Source organism: Phocoena phocoena, chromosome 14 (assembly GCF_963924675.1).
Source record: "Phocoena phocoena chromosome 14, mPhoPho1.1, whole genome shotgun sequence".
NCBI lineage: Eukaryota > Metazoa > Chordata > Mammalia > Artiodactyla > Phocoenidae > Phocoena > Phocoena phocoena.
Window position 1 is genome coordinate 60,809,495 of NC_089232.1, and position 20,911 is coordinate 60,830,405.

The 20,911-nt window shown below is 42.5% G+C and overlaps 1 protein-coding gene across 1 annotated transcript in view; it reads right to left on the reverse strand.

Moving 5' to 3' along the window:
• The window catches only part of VIT (vitrin), a 119,148-nt gene that overhangs the window by 60,101 nt on the left and 38,136 nt on the right, over positions 1–20,911 (reverse strand). Inside the window, exons 3-4 of the mRNA XM_065891027.1 lie at positions 20,458–20,523; positions 2,571–2,727 (exon numbers count right to left, since the gene is read on the reverse strand). Of these exons, the coding sequence (XP_065747099.1) occupies positions 2,571–2,727; positions 20,458–20,523 (223 nt within the window). The remainder of the gene's footprint in view (positions 1–2,570; positions 2,728–20,457; positions 20,524–20,911) is intronic.

Sequence of the window (20,911 nt, forward strand, 5' to 3'; positions counted from 1 at the left end):
GGCAGGACAGTGATGGGAGGTCCTTCTCACATTTTCCACTCTATTCTCTGTCTTAAATCCTGCCTTCTGGGCTTCCCTGGTGGCGCAGTGGTTGAGAGTCCGCCTGCCGATGCCGGGGACACGGGTTCGTGCCCTGGTCCGGGAAGATCCCACATGCCGCGGAGCGGCTGGGCCCGTGAGCCATGGCCGCTGAGCCTGCGCGTCTGGAGCCTGTGCTCCGCAACGGGAGAGGCCACAACAGTGAAGGGCCCGCGTACCGCAAAAAACAAAACAAAAAAACCCCAGACCTGCCTTCTAAAAACAGACTCCTTCTGTTTGTAAAAAACGGAACTGGTATTATCCAAAATTCCTATCTGTTTTCCCTTAAGACCTCTATACATCCTCCTCATGGATAGTGATTCCTTCTTTCCAAACAGTTTCCTACAGTATCAGTCGCTGGTCCAGGAAGGTACAAGGCATTCCGTTGCTCCAGCAGCAAATGTTGCTTCTTGAAACAGTCAAACTCTTCTCTGTCCCTCTACCCTCATCTATATTCTTGCCAGGTAGTTCCTATGCTCCAACCCAAATGCTGGGATTGCTGAGTCCTGGTCCCTGTCAGTGCCCTTCTTATTTTCTCTCTAGAGGTATGTCCGTTCATCCTAAAATCCTTTCCCAACTCTGACCACCCCAAAGTGCTACAACCCTATCACGTCTTCACGTCCTCTCGGTTCTTATGTAAATGTATCACCTGGGCTCAGGGCTGGAAGTCAGGGGACACAAGTTCTAGTCCTGGATGTGCAACTAACTAGCAACTTAATTAACTTCCCTATACCTCCCTTCCTCTTCTAACAACTGGGGATGCTAACAGCAGCCTCATAGGGCTGAGATGATGCTAGAAGGAGAGGATCTCAGTGTAAGGGGTTACTGTCATTATGATGACATCTTGGTGAGCTCACATTAACTTGTGTGGCTCTGTACCTCAGGGGACCAAGGAAAGGCAAGAGAGAGCCAGCAAATGCCAGACGAAGCAAGTGCCAACCATCTTGGACCACAGTTGGAAAAATACAGGCAGCCTTAAGACGGGCTCGGCCTCTGTAACATATGTCAGTGTCTACACGGACACAGACTGGAGTGTGCTAATGGTGTTGGCAGAGCTGTACTGGCATGCACATGTGTGTGTCAGGGTGTGTGTGAGCACGCACGTGTGTTCTAACACATGTGGGAGGCATGCATATGTGTACAAGTGATTGTGTGGAGGCATGCACATGTTCACGTGTAGATCTGCGTATCGACTTGGTGCACAAAATTGATTTCAAAGTGAAAACAAAATATTTTTATTCCACAGTTTGGAGTTAAGGGACAGCATTTGGTGTTTTGTTCTTTAATGTTCCTCTATATATCCTCAGTAGAGCTTTTGTATTCCCACTCCCATTGAAACACCGGGTAGCTGTTCATCTCTTTGGCTGACGGGGAAAAGAGTATGACTGACAAAGTCTATTAGTAAGTCTTAAATCTTATTTTAGGCATAGATTTTTTTTTTTTTTTTTACTTCTTCTCCAAATTTCAGAGAGGCTACTGACTAGACACCTTGAAAAGGAATGAAGTTTATGTCTCTCCTCTCTCTGGCGGAGATACAACTGAACAATCAAGTGACTGGCGTGCAAGTAAAGGAAAGTAAAGATACCGGAAGCCTGCATAATTGAGAAGCTTCATCGGTGTCCAGCAGCCAGACACTGACTTTGAGCCACATCTCAAAGTAGTGCTGGCTGGTGAATAGAAGTGGGGGGCTGGACTTGGGTTCCAGTCCCCACTTGGATACTTTTTAACGGTGTGGCTTTAGAAAGGCTATTCAACCTCTCTTCACCTTTAAGAGGTCGACAACGGTGGTAGATACCGCACAGGGGAATGGTGAGGGCCGAAGTAGATAACACAGGTGGAGTGCTTCACACATACCCATTATGAAAGATATTAAGTAAACATGCATTTCCCTGGGTTTTGGCTCCAAGCCTAAACAAAAGAGGTGTGAGGATTCTGTGAAGGTCGCTATTGCCTTTCCTCATTTAGGCAGTGACATGGTCCAAAGCACGTCATGCTTCCTGCCCTCCTTCCTGGATCCCCCATCAACAGCTGACCAGGCAGGACCCCCTGTCACCCTCCTTCTCACTTTTCCTGTTCCTCTTTGTCTCCAGATCATCAACTGGAGCTGTGACATTTCTTCTCTAAACTTCTGGGCCTTCCTTAGTCATGTCCCTATTATCTCCTTGCTCAGCACATACAGGTAAAAATAAAAAGCCTTTACATCATCAAGAACTTTGGTTTCCTCATTATGAACACAAAAGAGTAGGATTCTCCCTCCCACCCCCACCCATTAAGGTGTAAAGAGAAGTCAGTCCTCCTTTCCAGAGAGATCTGAAAGGAGATCCAGGACCATGCGCAGATTCTGGGTCATCCCATGGGGTAGGGCTGCCAGATAAAACGCAGGATGCTCCATTAAGTTTGTTTGCTCTCGCTTGCTAATCAGGCAACCCTGCACTGGGGGATCCCTGCCCACACCCTGGTTGCTCGCGCCTGAGAAGCTCAGCGCTACCCACCTGTGAACCGCAGCGCCACACACGCTGGAGTAGGATGCATAGACGTCAGTGCCATAAACGTGGTACCTGGGGTCTTGGCATCCTGCTGGACATTTCACAATGAACTCGGGATTGATTATCTTTCCAGCTCTCACATCACAGTTGATCTGAGGCACAGCTAGGAATGCAAAATGAGGTCAAGATTACACCTTGTGGTATCAGCTTATATATGGGGTGACTGTTAGGTCATAACTGTTCATTTACTTAATCTCTAAAAGCCAGAGCCTGGGCTGACCCTGGATCCCCTCCATATAATGAAAGCAAAGAGGTAATTAGGACATTCCTCAGACCAAAAGAGCAATCACCATCCACTGCACTTAACCTGCTGAGAACAAGAACAAGAGGCTCATTCCTGTGCTTATTCGAACCATTAATTAATTGAAGAAGAGAACGCTGGGAAAAGACCTGCCTCCAATGGTCAGAAATGTCAGCCTGAGTCCACGATTAGAGAATACTGGTTTTTCAGATGCTCTGGAGCTAGCCCAGGAAAAGAGGAAACTCAGAAAACCTCGCAGGAAGAAGAAAGGTATCGGAAAGGGCAAGCGAGAGAGCATGGGCCTTGCGTCGGGACCAGCCAGGACAAGGTGGGCTGCTGCAGCAGAGGCCCCGGGCTGGAGCCTGCGGGGAGCATGGGGATGGGCAGGCCTGGGCCAGGTGAAGGAGGCGTGAGTGCTTGTGTTCTGTGCGGGAGGTGGGACTCCATGGAAGGTTTTTGGACAGGCGAGATAGGTAATGAAAGTGATCTTTTGTCTCGGTCCTAGAGGCTGGGTCCTAGCTCCAGGGTCAAGATGGGAGTGATCTTTGCTCATCTGCCTCCACACTCAGTGGAAAGCTGGAAACTGCCCTGCTAGGCATCCAGGGGAAGCTCATTCATTCTGTCCTCCCTCCTCTCTGGCTTGGTGACACCATTGACAGGCTAGCAGTATTCACTAGGCAAGGCTGCTGGAGCCCGAAGCTTGCTTAGGGATGAGACAATGTAGATGCTCTAGTGGCAGTACCTAAAAGGGGGTGTGGCTGCATCTTCCCTGAAAAAAATTTCCCTCAAAAACTCCTGAATGAAAAGGTCTCCTAGAGGATATTGATGCCTGGGAGCTAGGAATAGATTCTCTAGAAGGGACTCTGAAACATAATCACTATTCAAAGAGTAAGAAGGCTCTGGAGGGATCTGGAAACCACCAGATGGGAGGGCTGCCTGGCACAGATGGGGCGTTTGGCCATAAGAAGGCGAGCATTTGGAGGCAAATATAGCTGTTTCACAAGTAGGACTGTCGTGTGCTATGACATCAGAGGACTGAGCTAGAACTAAGGGGGAGATTTTCTACAGAGGCATTTTTTGCCAAAAAGAACTTTCTAGTAAATGAAGTTGCCCTTGAAGGAAGGGGCTGGAAGTATGCAAGCAGGGACTGAACAGTTGAAGAAGGGATGTCTCCACTGGGTGGGAGGTAGAAAGCAAGCCCCGCCCAGTGGTAAGAGTCTGTGATTACAAACATGGATTCAGGATCTCTGCCAGGCCACCCATCCTCTAACTGGGTTACTGAGATGTTCTCAGAGTTGTTAATAGCTTCCAGCTGTATCCAAAATGCACTTTTTTTTTTTTTTTTTTAACCCTTATGTATCTGAATGGAGCCAAGTTGCATTTCATTCAGACTGGAGAGAGAACTAAAGTTAGAACTCCTGCTCTTTTCCTAAACACCCCTCCCAGACAGTCTTGGCCACGCAGGGCTGGGCCAGCATGGAAGTCCTTCTCCTGGGAGCCCGGGGGCTGAGTGTGATCACAGGCTAAAACAATTTGTGGTCCACATGAAGGAGGGAAGCGCTGCGCTTAAAATGGTTTTGTGGTTTCGTTCTTCCCACCACAGGCTGCTTCCTCTCCAAAGTTATTTTCTTTTTATCTTTCATTCTTTTAAACCCTGATACTCAAGGCTGCATTGACTATTTTGAGTCTTGGATTACTGTTCTAAAATGCCAGTTGTGGGACTGAAGATGGCTGTGTAGTCTCTCCTTAAATTAGTTAGTTGTTGGATCACTGGGTGTAACTAAATGCTTTCAGCTCTCCTCCCTTCCACAGATCACTGCTCCACTCCCGAATGCATCTCCTCCCTTAGATGTAAAGAAAATGGAAGCATTCCTTCTCAGCTCTTAGTTACATGAAATAGGAAGTGACGAGCTCTGTGACCTGGGGTTCAATTTGGATGTGACTTTGTCACCCTGAGGGTTTGGATCTCCTGGTAGGCCAACCCAACTCTCCTGGAGTTGTAAACTGGGCTCTATCTAGAAGCTTATTGCATGAGTGTCATACAGTGGTCGAACTTATTGCAAGACAGGTGCAGATGTGGTAGAATTTTCCATGAAATAGTTGGTTTAAAAAAATAAGGGGAAAAGTGTCACCTGGGAATATTTTGCTTCCGGCTAATCAATTCCCACCCCCCACACACACACCCCACCCCTTCCTGTGGGGAGAATTTGTTTTTTATTTTACTTTTTGCTTTGTCTTGTTTTTACAAAGGCCTGGGCAAGCCCTTAAATAAGATCTGCTGCTTTATCTGCACCCAGCTGGATTAGAAAACTTGGTGAATTAGCTCATCCCACGGGGTGGGGGGCTATAAAATGATATCAAGCACATATGCTCATGCATTTTGGAAGAACAGGGTACAATGACAAAGTTGGCCAAAGGTCAAATATTTGTTCAATTTGTACAGAAAATTCAGCCGGAGAGAGTGAGCTAATTACAATTTCAGAGTAACTGCCAAAATCATTGGCAAGTGTAACGTCTTAATCCAGCTGGCAAGAAGCAGTCATCTGCATCTTTTCTGGCTGCTCTTCTCTGAGTATATGGAAACCACGATTTCTTCTTTTACAGTATTTTCTCAGTTATTTGTGAAGTAGTTTGTTTTCTTATAACCTTCCAGGAATCTTCCATCCATCCACTTAAAGCCGAAATGATATGATTTATCTTTGTATTTCCTCTGAATACATTTGAACTATTCCACCTTACGGCTTAGGTCTTCCTTTTCTCTCTTTCTCTTCTGTCGTATAGGTTCATTTTCTTTTTTCTCAACATCTTTATTGGCGTATAATTGTTTTACAATGGTGTGTTAGTTTCTGCTTTATAACAGATGAATCAGCTATAAGTATACATACATCCCCATATCTCCTCCCTCTTGCATCTCCCTCCCACCCTCCCTATCCCACCCCTCTAGGTGGTCACAAAGCACCGAGCTGATCTCCCTGTGCTATGTGGCTGCTTCCCATTAGCTTTTTTACATTTGGTAGTGTATATATCTACATGCCACTCTCTCACTTCATCCCAGCTTCCCCTCCCCCTCCCCGTGTCCTCAAGTCCATTCTCTACATCTATGCCTTTACTCCTCTTCTGCAATTAGGTTCTTCAGAACTTTTATTTTTTTTGATGCCATATATATGCGTTAGCATACCATATTTGTTTTTCTCTTTCTGACCTACTTCACTCTGTATGACAGACTCTAGGTCCATCCACCTCCCTACAAATAACTCAATTTCATTTCTTTTTATGGCTGAGTAATATTCCCTTGTATATATATGCCGCATCTTCATCCATTCATGTGTCGGTGGACACTTAGGTTGCTTCCATGTCCTGGCTATTGTAAATAGAGCTGCAGTGAACATTGTGGTACATGACTCTTTTTGAACTATGGTTTTCTCAGGGTATATGCCCAGTAGTGGGATTGCTGGGTAGTATGGTAGTTCTATTTTCAGTTTTTTAAGGAACCTCGATACTGTTCTCCATTCTGGCTGTATCAATTTACATTCCCAACAACAGTGCAAGAGGGTTTCCTTTTCTCCACACCCTCTCCAGCATTTATTGTTTGTAGACTTTTTGATGATGGCCATTCTGACTGGTGTGAGGTGATACCTCATTGTAGTTTTGATTTGCATTTCTCTGATGATTAGTGATGTTGAGCATCCTTTCATGTGTTTGTCAGAAATCTGTATATCTTCTTTGGAGAAATGTCTGTATAGGTCTTCTGCCCATTTTTGGATTGGGTTGTTTGTTTTTTTGATATTGAGCTGCATGAGCTGCTTGTATATTTTGGAGATTAATCTTTGTCAGTTCATTCATTTGAAAATATTTTCTCCCATTCTGAGGGTTGTCTTTTCGTCTTGTTTATGGTTTCCTTTGCTGTGCAAAAGCTTTTAAGTTTCATTAGGTCCCATTTGTTTATTTTTGTTTTTATTTCCATTTCTCTAGGAGGTGGGTCAAAGTATTCTGCCTATGTTTTCCTCTAAGAGTTTTACGGTGTCTGGCCTTACATTTAGGTCTTTAATCCACTTTGAGTTTATTTTTATGTATGGTGGTAGGGAGTGTTCTAATTTCATTCTTTTACATGTAGCTGTCCAGTTTGCTCAGCACCACTTACTGAAGAGGCTTTCTTTTCTCCATTGTATATTCTTGCCTCCTTTATCAAAGGTAAGGTGACTATATGTGCGTAGATTTATCTCTGGGCTTTCTATCCTGTTCCATTGATCCATATTTCTGTTTTTGTGCCAGCACCATACTGTCTTGATTACTGTAGCTTTGTAGTAGTGTCTGAAGTCTGGGAGCCTGATTCCTCCAGCTCCGTTTTTCTTTCTCAAGATTGCTTTGGCTATTTGGGGTCTTTGGTGTTTCCATACAAGTTGTGAAATTTTTTGTTCTAGTTCTATGAAAAATGCCATTGGTAGTTTGATAGAGATTACACTGAATCTGTAGATTGCTTTGGGTAGTAGAGTCATTTTCACAATGTTGATTCTTCCAATCCAAGAACATGGTATATCTCTCCATCTGTTTGTATCATCTTTAGTTTCTTTCATCAGTGTCTTATAGTTTTCTGCATACAGGTCTTTTGTGTCCTTAGGTAGGTTTTTTCCTAGGTATTTTACCCTTTTTGCTGCAATGGTAAATGTGAGTGTTTCCTTAATTTCTCTTTCAGATTTTTCATCATTAGTGTATAGGAATGCAAGAGATTTCTGTGCATTAATTTTGTATCCTGCTACTTTACCAAATTCATTGATTAGCTCTAGTAGTTTTCTGGTAGCATCTTTAGGATTCTCTATGTATAGTATCATGTCATCTGCAAACAGTGACAGCTTTACTTCTTCTTTCCTGATTTGGATTCTTTTTATCTCTTTTTCTTCTCTGATTGCTGTGGCTAAAACTTCCAAAACTATGTTCAGTAATAGTGGTGAGAGTGGGCAACCTTGTCTTGTTCCTGATCTTGGAGGCAATGGTTTCAGTTATTCACCATTGCGAATGATGTTGGCTATGGGTTTGTCATATATGGCCTTTATTATATTGAGGTAGGTTCCCTGTCTGCCTACTTTCTGGAGGGTTTTTTATCATAAATGGGTGTTGAATTTTGTCAGAAGCTTTTTCTGCATCTATTGAGATGATCATATGGTTTTTCTCCTTCTGTTTGTTAATTTGGTTTATCACATTGATTGATTTGTGTATATTGAAGAATCCTTGCATTCCTGAGATAAACCCCACTTGATCATGGTGTATGATCCCTTTAATGTGCTATTGGATTCTGTTTGCTAGTATTTTGTTGAGGATTTTTGCATCTATGTTCATCAGTGATATGGGCCTGTAGTTTTCTTCTTTGTGACATCTTTCTTTGGCTTTGGTATCAGGGTGATGGTGGCTTCGTAGAATGAGTTTTGGAGTGTTCCTCCCTCTGCTATATTTTGGAAGAGTTTGAGAAGGATAGGTATTAGCTCCTCTCTAAATGTTTGATAGTATTCGCCTGTGAAGCCATCTGGTCCTGGGCTTTTGTTTGTTGGAAGATTTTTAATCACAGTCTCAATTTCAGTGCTTGTGATTGGTCTGTTTATATTTTCTATTTCTTCTTGGTTCAGTCTTGGAAGGTTGTGCTTTTCTAAGAATTTGTCCATTTCTTCCAGGTGGTCCATTTTATTGGCATAGAGTTGCTTGTAGTAATCTCTCATGAGTCTTTGTATTTCTGCAGTGTCAGTTGTTACTTCTCCTTTTTCATTTCTAATTCTATTGATTTGAGTCTTCTCCCTTTCTTTCTTGATGAGTCTGGCTAATGGTTTATCAATTTTGTTTATCTTCTCAAACAACCACCTTTTAGTTTTATTGATCTTTGCTATTGTTTCCTTCTTTTCATTTATTTCTGATCTGATCTTTATGTTTTCTTTCCTTCTGCTAACTTTGGGGTATTTTTGTTCTTCTTTCTCTAATTGCTTTAGGTGTAAGGTTAGGTTGTTTATTTGAGATGTTTCTTGTTTCTTGAGGTAGGATTGTATTGCTATAAAATTCCCTCTTAGAACTGCTTTTGCTGCATCTCATAGGTTTTGGGTCATTGTGTTTTCATTGTCATTTGTTTCTAGGTATTTTTAAATTGCCTCTTTGATTTCTTCAGTGATCCTTGGTTATTTAGTAGTGTATTGTTTAGACTCCATCTGTTTGTATTTCCTACAGATTTTTTCCTGTAATTCATATCTAGTCTCATAGCATTGTGGTTGGAAAAGATACTTGATACAATTTCAGTGTTCTTAAATTTACCAAGGCTTGATTTGTGACCCAAGATATGATCTATCCTGGAGAATGTTCCATGAGCACTTGAGAATAAAGTGTATTCTGTAGTTTTTGGATGGAATGTCTTATAAATATCCATTAAGTCCATCTTGTGTAATGTATCATTTAAAGCTTTTGCTTCCTTATTTATTTTCATTTTGGATGATCTGTCCATTGGTGAAAGTGGGGTGTTGAAGTCCCCTACTATTATTGTGTTACTGTCGATTTCCCCTTTTATGGCTGTTAGCATTTGCCTTATGTATTGAGGTGATCCTATGTTGGGTGCATAAAGATTTACAATTGTTATTTATATCTTCTTCTTGGATTGATCCCTTGATCATTATGTAGTGTCCTTCTTTGTCTCTTATAATAGTCTTTAAAGTCTATTTTGTCTGATATGAGAATTGCTACTACAGCTTCCTTTTGATTTCCATTTGCATGGAATATCTTTTTCCATCCCCTCACTTTCAGTCTGTATGTGTCCCTTGGTCTGATGTGGGTCTCTTGTAGACAGCATATATATGGGTCTTGTTTTTGTATCCATTCAGCCAGTCTATGTCTTTTGGTTGGAGCCTTTAATCCATTTACATTTAAGGTAGTTATCAATATGTAGGTTCCTATTACCATTTTCTCAATTGTTTTGTGTTTTTTATTGTAGGTCTTTTCCTTCTCTTGTGTTTCCTGCCTAGAGAAGTTCCTTCAGCATTTGTTGTAAAGCTGGTTTGGTGGTGCTGAATTCTCTTAGCTTTTGCTTATCTGTAAAGGTTTTAATTTCTCCATTGAATCTGAAGGAGATCCTTGCTGGGTAGAGTTATCTTGGTTGTAGGTTTTTCCCTTTCATCACTTTAAATATGTCCTGCCACACCCTTCTGGACTGCAGAGTTTCTGCTGAAAGATCAGCTGTTAACCTTATGGGGATTCCCTTGTATGTTATTTGTTGTTTTTCCCTTGCTGCTTTTAATATTTTTTCTTTGTATTTAATTTTCGATAGCTTGATTAATATGTGTCTTGGTGTGTTTCTCCTTGGATTTATCCTGTATGGGACTCTCTGTGCTTCCTGGACTTGATTGACTATTTCCTTTCTCATATTAGGAAAGTTTTCAACTCTAATCTCTTCAAATATTTTCTCAGTCCCTTTCTTTTTCTCTTCTTCTTCTAGGACCCCTATAATTCGCATGTTGGTGCATTTAATGTTGTCCAAGAGGTCTCTGAGACTGTCCTCCATTCTTTTCTTTCGTTTTTCTTTATTCTGCTCTGCACTAGTTATTTCCACTATTTTACGTTCCAGGTCACTTATCCGTTCTTCTGCCTCAGTTATTCTGCTATTGATCCCTTCTAGAGAATTTTTAATTTCATTGATTGTGTTGTTCATCATTGTTGTTTGCTCTTTGGTTCTTCTAGGTCCTTGTTAAACGTTTCTTGTATTTTTTCCATTCTATTTCCACGATTTTGGATCATCTTTACTGTCATTACTCTGAATTCTTTTTCAGGTAGACTGCCTATTTCCTCTTCATGTGTTTGGTCTGGTGGGTTTTTACCTTGCTCCTTCACCTGCTGTGTGTTTCTCTGTCTTCTCATTTTGCTTAACTTACTGTGTTTGGGGTCTCCTTTTTGCAGGCTGCAGGTTCGTAGTTCCCGTTGTTTTTGGTGTCTGCCCCCAGTGGGTAAGGTTGGTTCAGTGAGTTGTGTAGGTTTCCTGGTGGAGAGGACTGGTGCCTGTTTTCTGGTGCATGAGGCTGGATCTTGTCTTTCTGTTAGGCAGGGCTGCGTCTGGTCGTGTGTTTTGGGGTGTTTGTGAACTTATTATGATTTTAGGCAGCCTCTCTGCTACTGGGTGGAGTTATGTTCCTGTCTTGCTAGTTGTTTGTTTTAGGGTGTCCAGCACTGTAGCTTGCTCGTTGTTGAGTGGAGCTGGGTCTTAGCATTGAGATGGAGATCTCTGGGAGAGCTTTCGCTGTTTGATATTATGTGAAGCCAGGAGGTCTCTGGTGGACCAATGTCCTGAACTCGGCTCTCCCACCTCAGAGGCACTGGCCTGACACCCAGCCAGAGCACCAAGACCCTGTCAGCCACATGGCTCAGAAGAAAAGGGAGAAAGAACGAAAGAACGAAAGAATGAAAGAACGAAAGAAAGAAAGAAATGAAGAATGAGAGAAAGAAAGTAGGAAGGAAAGAAGGAAAGAAAGAATGGGAGAAAGAATGAAAGAAAGAAGGAAAGTAAGAAAGAAGGAAAGAAAGAAAGAATGAGAGAAAGAAAGAAAGGATAAAATAAAGTTATTAAAATAAAAAATTATTAAAAATTTTAAAATAACAAAAAAAAGAAAAAATGGACAGACAGAACCCTAGGACAAATGGTAAAAGCAAAGCTATACAGAAAAAATCACACAAAGAAGCATACACATACACACTCACAAAAAGAGAAAAAGGAAAAAAAATGTATATATAAAAGAAAAAGGAGAGAGCAACCAAATCAATAAACAAATCTACCAATGATAATAAACTCTAAGTACTCAACTAAGATAAACATAAAACCAGCAACAAATTAGATGTAGAAAGCAAACCCCAAGTCTACAGTTGCTCCCAAAATCCACCACCTCAATTTTGGGATCATCCGTTTTCTATCAGGTATTCCACAGATGCAGGGTACATCAAGTTGACTGTGAGGTTTAATCCACTGCTCCCGAGGCTGCTGGGAGAGATTTCCCTTTCTCTTCTTTGTTCGCACAGCTCCTGGGGTTCAGCTTTGGATTTGGCCCTGCCTCTGTGTGTAGGTCGCCTGAGGGCATCTGTTCTTCTCTGAGACAGGATGGAGTTAAAGGAGCGGCTTATTAGGGGGCTCTGGCTCACTCAGGTCAGGGGGAGGGAGGGGTATGGAATGTGGGGTGAGCCTGTGGTGGCAGAGGCCAGCATGATGTTGCAACAGTCTGAGGCGCGCCATGTGTTCTCCTGGGGAAGTTGTCCCCGGATCATGGGACCCTGGCAGTGGCGGGCTGCACAGGCTCCCAGGAGGGGAGGTGTGGAGAGTGACCTGTGCTTGCACACAGGCTTCTTGATGGCTGCAGCAGCAGCCTTAGCATTTCATGCCCATCTCTGGGGTCTGCGCTGATAGCTGTGGCTCGTGCCCATCTCTGGAGCTCGTTTAGGCAGTGCTCCGGATCCGCTCTTCTCACGCAACCTGAAAGAATGGTCTCTTGCCTCTTCGGCAGTTCCAGACTTCTTCCCGGACTCCCTCCCAGCTAGTTGTGGCGCACTAGCCCCCTTCAGGCTGTGTTCATGCAGCCAACCCCAGTCCTCTCCCTGGGATCTGACCTCCGAAGCTGGAGCCTCAGCTCCTAGCTCCCGCCCGCTCCGGAGGGGGAGCAGACAAGCCTCTCGGGCTGGTGAGTGCTGGTCGGCACCGATCCTCTGTGTGGGAATCTCTCCACTTTGTCCTCTGCACCCCTGTTGCTGCGCTCTCCTCCATGGCTCCAAAGCTTCCCCCTAGCCCACTCCCAATCTCCGCCAGTGAAGGGGTTTCCTAGTGTGTGGAAACTTTTCCTCCTTCACAGCTCCCTCCCAGAGGTGCAGGTCCCGTCCCTATTCTTTTGTCTCTGTTTATTCTTTTTTCTTTTGCCCTACCCAGGTATGTGGTGGTGGGGGTTTCTTGCCTTTTGGGAGGTCTGAGGTCTTCTGCCAGCGTTCAGTAGGTGTTCTGTAGGAGTTGTTCCACATGTAGATGTATTTCTGATGTATTTGTGGGGAGGAGGGTGATCTCCACGTCTTACTCCTCTGCCATCTTGAAGGTCTCTAGATTCATTTTCATCTCTCTTTGGGTTTCATCTCAAAAGTGCAGAAATAAGACTTCCTTCAGAGGACAGGTCAAAACTAAGGCAGCTCAAGAAGTGTCCATCTCAGGTCTGAAGGGAGCAGGAAGACACTGATGTGGCAAATAAGACTCAGGGGATGGGGAATGGTGCATCCCCACTATTAACTTTGGGGGAGAACTTAGAAGTCATAAGAAGGTTTACTCCTAGGAACATTTGGAGAAAGCAAGAAGAGAGCCTCTTCCATTCCTTCCTGAGTGGAGTTTTGTTGGTGGAAATGAGAGAACCCTGGGCTAAAGTCACAGAGATCCTGAGGGAGCCCAGAACTGCTTGAGTGGAAACTGCACAGAGACCTATTCCTCAGCCATCTGCTCTGTTTCCCCCTCATATGATTCCTCAAGGTTACCTTGCCTTCTCATGTCCGTTATGATTTTCTCAACAGAGCTCACATTAGAGCACCTCAGAATCTGCCAAGGATTCCTTCCTAGAGGCCCTTGGCACCAGACACAGGGAAAAGAGAACTGTTTGAAACCTGGATGGTTAGAATGATAGGATAACCTTTCGATGCTGCCCACTGAGGTCATGTGTCTGCTGTACTGATCTCAGAGTGTTCCTGGGCAAAACTGGTATTGTTTGAGCCACTATCTTCATGCAACATTGGAATCTTAGAGGCACAACTGCAAATGTTTCTGCTCTAAGTTGGTTCTTGTGCCTGACCTAATAACAGAGTGATTATTGGGTGATGTCATATACAATAAGCCAATGATGTAGAGGCCAAATTCAAACTGTATAATCTGCTTCTTATTTTCCATTCATGTTTTCAGTGAATGTGGCTTTCAAGGCAAGCCACATTGCTTCGGGAAAACAAATTTCTTCTTCAATCAGAGGCGGCCGTTGTAAGCTTGCCTCTTGGCTGTTAATGAGAAAGAATTATTATAACATAAAAGCACTTATGCATAAACAGTTTTGATATGAAACTTAATTTTGTTCTACTGTGATATTCAACTAGAGTAAAATTCTATTTTTAAAAGATTATGCAAAAATGTTAATTTAATGAAATAAAATGATCATCAAATAAAATTTGAAGATGAATGCTTCCTTCTCCTGACACCAGTGACGAGATCATGTTAATTCTTCCTTGGTAGCAAATTCTTTTGCAAAGCATTCTTTTCCATTTTTCTTTTTTAAAAATATTAATTTTTTTATTTGGCTGCACTGGGTCTTAGTTGCGGCATGCGAGCTCTTCATTGCAGTGCGTGGGCTTAGTTGCCCCATGGTATGTGGGATCTTAGTTCCTCAAGCAGTGATTAAACCCATGTCCCCTTCATTGGAAGGCAGATTCTTAACCACTGGACCACCAGGGAAGTCCCTCTTTTCCATTTTTCTTAAAAAGTCTTTGACTATGTTGAATCTTTTTTAAAATTTTATTTTATTAAATTATAGTTGATTTACAGTGTTGTGTTAATTTCTGCTGTACAGCAAGGTGCTTCAGTTATACATATATTCTTTTTCATATTCTTTTCAATTATGGTCTATCACAAGATAATGAATATAGTTCCCTGTGCTGTACAGTAGGACCTTGTTGTTTATCAATTGTATACATAATAGTTTGCATCTGCTAACCCCAAACTCCCAGTCCTTCCCTCCCCCACCCGCCCTCCCCCTTGGCAACCACAAATCTGTTCTCTGTATCTGTGAGTCTGTTTCTGTTTCATTGATAAGTTCATTTGTGTCATAGTCTAGATTCCACATATAAGTGATATCATAGGGTATCTTTCTCTTTCTGATTTACTTCACTTAGTATGATAATCTCTAGGTCCCATGCTGCTGCAAATGGCACTATTTCACTCTTTTTTTAATGGCTGAATAGTATTCCATTTTATATATATACACACACACACACACACACACACACACACACCCCACATCTTCTTTATCCATTCATCTGTCAATGGATATTTAGATTGTTTCCATGTCTTGGCTATTGTAAAGAGTGCTGCTATGAACACAGGGGTGCATTTATCTTTTTGAATTATAGTTTTGTCCAGCTATATGCCCAGGAGTGTGATTGCTAGATGTAGCATACACAGGAGCCATCTAAACTGGTTTGTTTTGTGTTGGCAATTGGTGTTGGGTCCAGGAAGGCTTTCCTTTGCATAATTTTATTTTACCTTATACAAGATCGGGTGCTCACTGAAGTCAGAGGCTTTGCAGGATGGACAGGCAACAATTTGTTGGAGTTAATCATCCCAGCTCTCACCTGTGTAACACTATCTCATCTGACCCCACTTTAGGCTATAAGGCCATTGCTTCTGGAGCCCTTCTGGGGCGTCCTTACATGTAGAAAAGCTATTGAGGAGATTTTACAACGTAAAAGCTTTTCTCTCTCTAGCACAAACACTCTGCCAGACAGGGATCGTTCTAGAGTTGTTGGTGGGCATAATTTATGGGGAAACATATGATGTGTTTATTAGTCTGGGCTAAAAGTTTCATGAGTTGAAGAGTAGGCCTTTTTCAAATGTGGAATCTAACATAAATGAAGTTAATCCTTAAAACCTATAAGGTATCTTGATTGCCTTAGGAGAAGTGTTTTATGAACATACCTAAGCCCTTCAACCATTATTTGTAGCCTTCAACAGTCAAGAAAAATGTAACCACATTTTGGTCATTTGTTAGAAACTGCTTGAGTAGGTTTAAGCTGACTATATTAGTGAGGTACCTGTGGGTAAGGTCAGATCTATGGCTCCAAAACATAGCAGGAAAATGAGAGCCTTGAAAGAGTCACATCTGTAAAGAAACTTGGTAAAACTCTCATTCTGTACAGTATGGTAAACTTTACCCTGCACCATACAGCAGGTTAATTTACTAAGACATTAACTTATGCTTATTCTTATTTTTCCCCTTACTATTCTAAGAAGGTAGTCAGACTTTTGTGTTATCCTATCTCTGGAGCTCAAGGTTGCAAGAGAGAGGGCAGGGGTTGCCTGGCAACTCTCCCTCAAGGTTCTGGGAATTAGTTGCTCAGAAACCTCCTTGTTTGAGGGGATTGGGCTTGGTCAGCCCAAAGAGTGATGGAGAGAAAATGACCTTCCAAGACTGGGAAGGTGGAAGTGGGCAGGTAGGTCCCAGTAAGGGAAATGCCCCTGTTCCCTAGCAGCTGCCTTGGATGAACATCACTTTGGAACAGTACCTGGTGTGGTGCCCCTCTGGGTAGAATCTTCGGCATAGGGCTTCCCCACATTTGCCAAGATCCCACCATTCATGAAACAATGGAGCTACTCAACTTCTAGGAATAACATGTGCTTGGACACTGAGCAATGCAGGGGCTCTCTCTGAATGTTGTAAATTGCATAAGGCTTCCAATGCCTGGAGCTGGGAGGGAGGAAGCCCTTGTAATGATGGAATTTTAATATTTCAGCCCTAGGCAATTGGCAGTCTGGTGTCAGACTTGATTTGACTTAGAAAATAAGGTGCTGTGATAAGCCAAGTGACAGAATAAAATTGTACCCAATGCGACTGTGTACGTGAGAACAAAATACTAGCTTGGAATGAATGGTCATGTATGGGTGGGAGGAGTAGAGCCGTTAAGAACTAGTCCCAGTTTTTTTTTTCATCTTTGCTTTTCCTTTTGTAAAAGCCCCATGCGAAATTATTTTCAACATGTACTACCTTTTTGGCCCAAAGGTCCTCCACTGGAGCTGAGCAAGGTCCATAAGGGCCCCTGGGGGCCATGGGTAGACCAAAGAAATAGGAAGAAGGAAAAGGAGATGAGAAGAAAAAATGAGAAAGCAGAGGAAATAGGGAGGAGAGAAAGTGACAATTACCTAAAGTAACAGGAAGTGTATGCATAGACAGAATAGATGCACTAGTGTGGCATAAGGTCTCAGGCCAAGCCAAAGGAGGAAACTCATGCATTTACTCTTTTTTCTATTTTCCCACATTTCTTCTACCTTACTTCCTATTCAGTCAGCCCTTGATTATCTTAACACCTCATCTGCCTCTAGGCAATGGATACTTAATTCCTAAATGGCTAGCTTGAGAGGAGGCACTGGAAAAGCATCTGGTGTTGAGCCTCACAGAGACCTGAGTTTCAAATCTGGCTCTGCCAACTCATGGTACCATGTCTGGTCACTAGGTCCTCAAGAGACGAAAGTAGTGCTACGTGTGTAGTAGGTGTCAGTAAACTGTCCTCTGGGCAAAACTCTCAAAAGACCTCCTCCTTGTTATTTTACCTTCAGTCCTCTGGGTGGTGAAGAATTTTAGTCCTGAATAAACACTGGTGAAAACTGAGGGCTGGCTAGGAAAGAGGCAGAGGACACTGAAGAGAACCCATGATTTCACATTCACATCTGTAAGCATCCCTGATCTTGGGTACGTCTAGTCCAGCGGTTCTCAAATTTTACCAGGCATCGGAATCACCTGCAGAGTGCAAGGTCTCCAGACTTCTGATCCTTGGATCCGCAAATATTGATACTCACCTCCAGAAGGAGTTTAGGGGTCTCCAGGTATACAAAAGACACTCAGGAGGTCCATGTATTTATCTTTCCAGGAGTTAAGAGAAGTTGTAATTGTTCTGTCTTCTACTTCACTGTATAAGTTTGTGTGAAATTCTGTCCAGACTTGGTAGATACTTTCATCCTACCTGTATATGAATGTCTATCTGTAATGCTTACTCACTAATAATATTGTGTACTCTCTCTTCTCTCTTCATATGCTGGGACAAAGAGATTTTTGTTGGGTTTTGTTGTCAGGATTGTTTTACTTCCCTAACACAACCCTAACCATTCTACTCTTCTCTGAAACCCACCCTCCCAGCCTAGGCTGATGCAGTTAGAGTTTCTCTCCCAGGAATTTGGGATCAGGGCTGAGAGACATGGTCTGCATGAACCAGGGGATCGGTGGGTGGGTAGTGAGGCAGACATGCAGAGAGAAGCAGAGACACCAATTCTTGAGATCTTTCCACCTGGGGTACAGTCCCAGTGAGTGCGAGCTGCCCTCCCCACCTTGGGTTCTGCGAGACACCTCATGTCATGTGAGCGACCTCATGTACTGCCAAAATCTCCTTTTCTGCTTAAGCAAATTGGCCTTGGATTTCTGCTAACTGCACCTAAATAATCTGCACTGAGATATTCCCCATTGCCCTCATTGATGAACTGCAGATTCCTAGACACAGTAACAAAGATCTTCACGATCTGGTGCCTGCTTACCCCTCCATCTCTTATCTCAACACATGTGCCTCCCACTCTATACCTCAGTCATATGGAACTACTTTTGAGCTCTTTCTTTTCTTCAGGGCTTAGGCATGCTTTTTATTTCTGCTTGTAACACTCTTTTCCCCTCATCTTTGCCTGGTCAATCCCTATTCGGCCTTCAGATGTCAGTGTAGATGTGTCACTTCCTCCAGGAAGCCCTCCCGGATACATAGCTTTTTTCTCCATATTCTTGGAGTACCTTTAGCTCCCGAGTCCTAGCACTTACATAAGACACCATAACTGCCTGGTGACTTGTCTTTCTGCCTCTCTAGATTTTGAGCTCTGTGAGGGCACAGTCTGAGTCTCAATCGCTGTTGTATCTGGGTGTCTAACTGTACCTGGTACTTAGCCGGCACCCAATAAATACTTGTCAAGTGAATGAACGATGTGCCTCCCTTGCTATCAGTCACCTGCCCCAGTGGCAGATTGACAAGGTTGAACAGAAAAAATGAAAATTACTTTGGCCTCAAGGTATAGATTACAATTTGGAAATACTCCTGAGGTAAAGAATCAGGTATCGCCATAGTTTGGGAATATCCTATTACTTTCATTTTATATTTTCCCCCCTTATTTAATGACCATGACAGAGTTTCTAATTAGAGAAAAGGCCTCATGCATACATTGATTCAAAAGTGCTGTATCACTAGGGAGATTTTGAGAATAAGGTTAGAATTTAGCATATCAGAAGTTGAATCTATTTGAGATCTCTCAAAGAGGTTTGACCTTGGGTCATTTAGCACAGACTTTCATAGTCACTGAAAACTGTTGTCATGGTAATCATGGAACCTTTTATGATTTTTGTAGACAAGTTAATGAAGATACTGGGAACAGCCCAAAGGAATTCATACCTGAGTGTGCATTTGTCTCCATATTAACCCAATCACTGTTCTGAACACACATCTGCCCCTGGCCTGATTCTCTTGGCTCTCCTTCCTGACAGGAATAAATAAAAAACTGATTCCTTTTTAGTGTTTCAGACTAGGAGGCTGTGGATGGCTGCCCTTTTGGTCTCATTTCAACAGGAAGTCCTGCACAAAGGGCTTAAAGGAACAGAAGAAAAAAAATGCTGCATGAAACAAATCTCTTCTTTTATTTCAAAATCTTAATGTTGCTGATTTAAGGCACCTAAATCTAATGCCTATACAGAGGTTTCTTTTGTAGACAGCACAGAGCACTGAATATACCTAAAGTCTTTTTCTTATGGTCCTTCATAAATACACCTTAATTTAAGCGTCCATCAAGTCTACAAATTTACATACAGATAGCTCAGTGTGCTCACAAGATTTGAGTGTGAGATTTTCCATTTATGTCCTGTCCTGCTAGTTCTTTCCCAATATCCATTCTCTCTTCTTTCCTAATAATAGTATTCCTTACTTTTAGTTAGGCATGCAGATGCTTGAAATCAAGACATTTCCCATTCTCCCTGAATTCTGGCCAATGGTATTTAAGTAGAAGTGGTGTATTTGACTTCCTGGACTTGTCTTTAAAGGGAGTAAGTATGTGCCTTTCTTCATCCCTTCCTACTGACTGGAATGTGGACATGATGGATGGAGTTGGGGTAGCCATTTTGGACAATGAGTTGAGAGCCACATTGAGAAAAGCAGAATGACAAGATAGAAGGAGTCTGCGTCCCTGAAGATTGTGAAGCTCCCATAAAAGCCCAGACTATGTTTATAGGAGAGAGACAGAAACTTCAGTCTTATCTAAGCAACTGTTATTTTGGCTTTTCTGTCATCTAACCTTAACTATCACCCAAAAATGAAATTAATTATTCCTCTTTCCACTGATTGGGTGTGAAACTTTTCTGTGAGATTACCCATTGATTCCAGGGCATGCTGGAAGGTGGGCAGGTTTGCTGGACTTTTGCATTAGCCAGACTGAATTTTCTGGTATGGGGAATTGAGACAGAATGGCAGAAAAATACCTACTCCAGCTTAGGCATAGAGACATAGTGTCGCCTGGTCTTTTTATGTGCATTTTGAATTTTTCTATTATAGTAGAACCACGTATCTACCCTAAAATAAGAACCCTTATTTCAAATGCTTTTTGGAATGAAGTAGATGACAAATAAGAATCATTACTAATTAGTCTGAGTGCAAAGTATTGAGATAAGACACACACAAAAAAACCCAAAACAGAAAAACCCCAAACTTTCCAAATTATCTGAAACAAGTGTAACAGTCCTCCACATGGGAGACACAGGTCTTGTACCAGTGAGGAACTGCAATTTTACTTACTGAATTTGGGCCTTTTGATCTTCTTTGTCATTTCTTTATTTGAGTGTATTCCAGTCACCAGCAAAACTACATGAAGAAAATGCAAAAAAATCTAATCAATATTATTTCACCTAAATGCTTTCTCTCTTTTGACCTTTATGTTTGCTTCAAGCATATGTTAAAGTATTCTCGTTAGTAGAACTAATGTTCCCTTATTTTATGGTTGGGGAAATAAGATGTATACTTTGTGCTTTTCTTAGCCTCTGCTGAAAGGGCCTTTTAAAAATACCTCTTGGATATCTGTCCCGGTTTTGCTGTCTTTAAATTTCACCACACCAGCGCCACCATCTCCACTTTCCAAAGGCAGGAACGTGGGTCTGGCGAAGCCCACTGATTTGCTTGGTGCCAGGAATAAATTATAGAGGTAGGATGAACACCCAGGCCCTTCCTGTTCTCTCTCTTCTGTTCCACACTG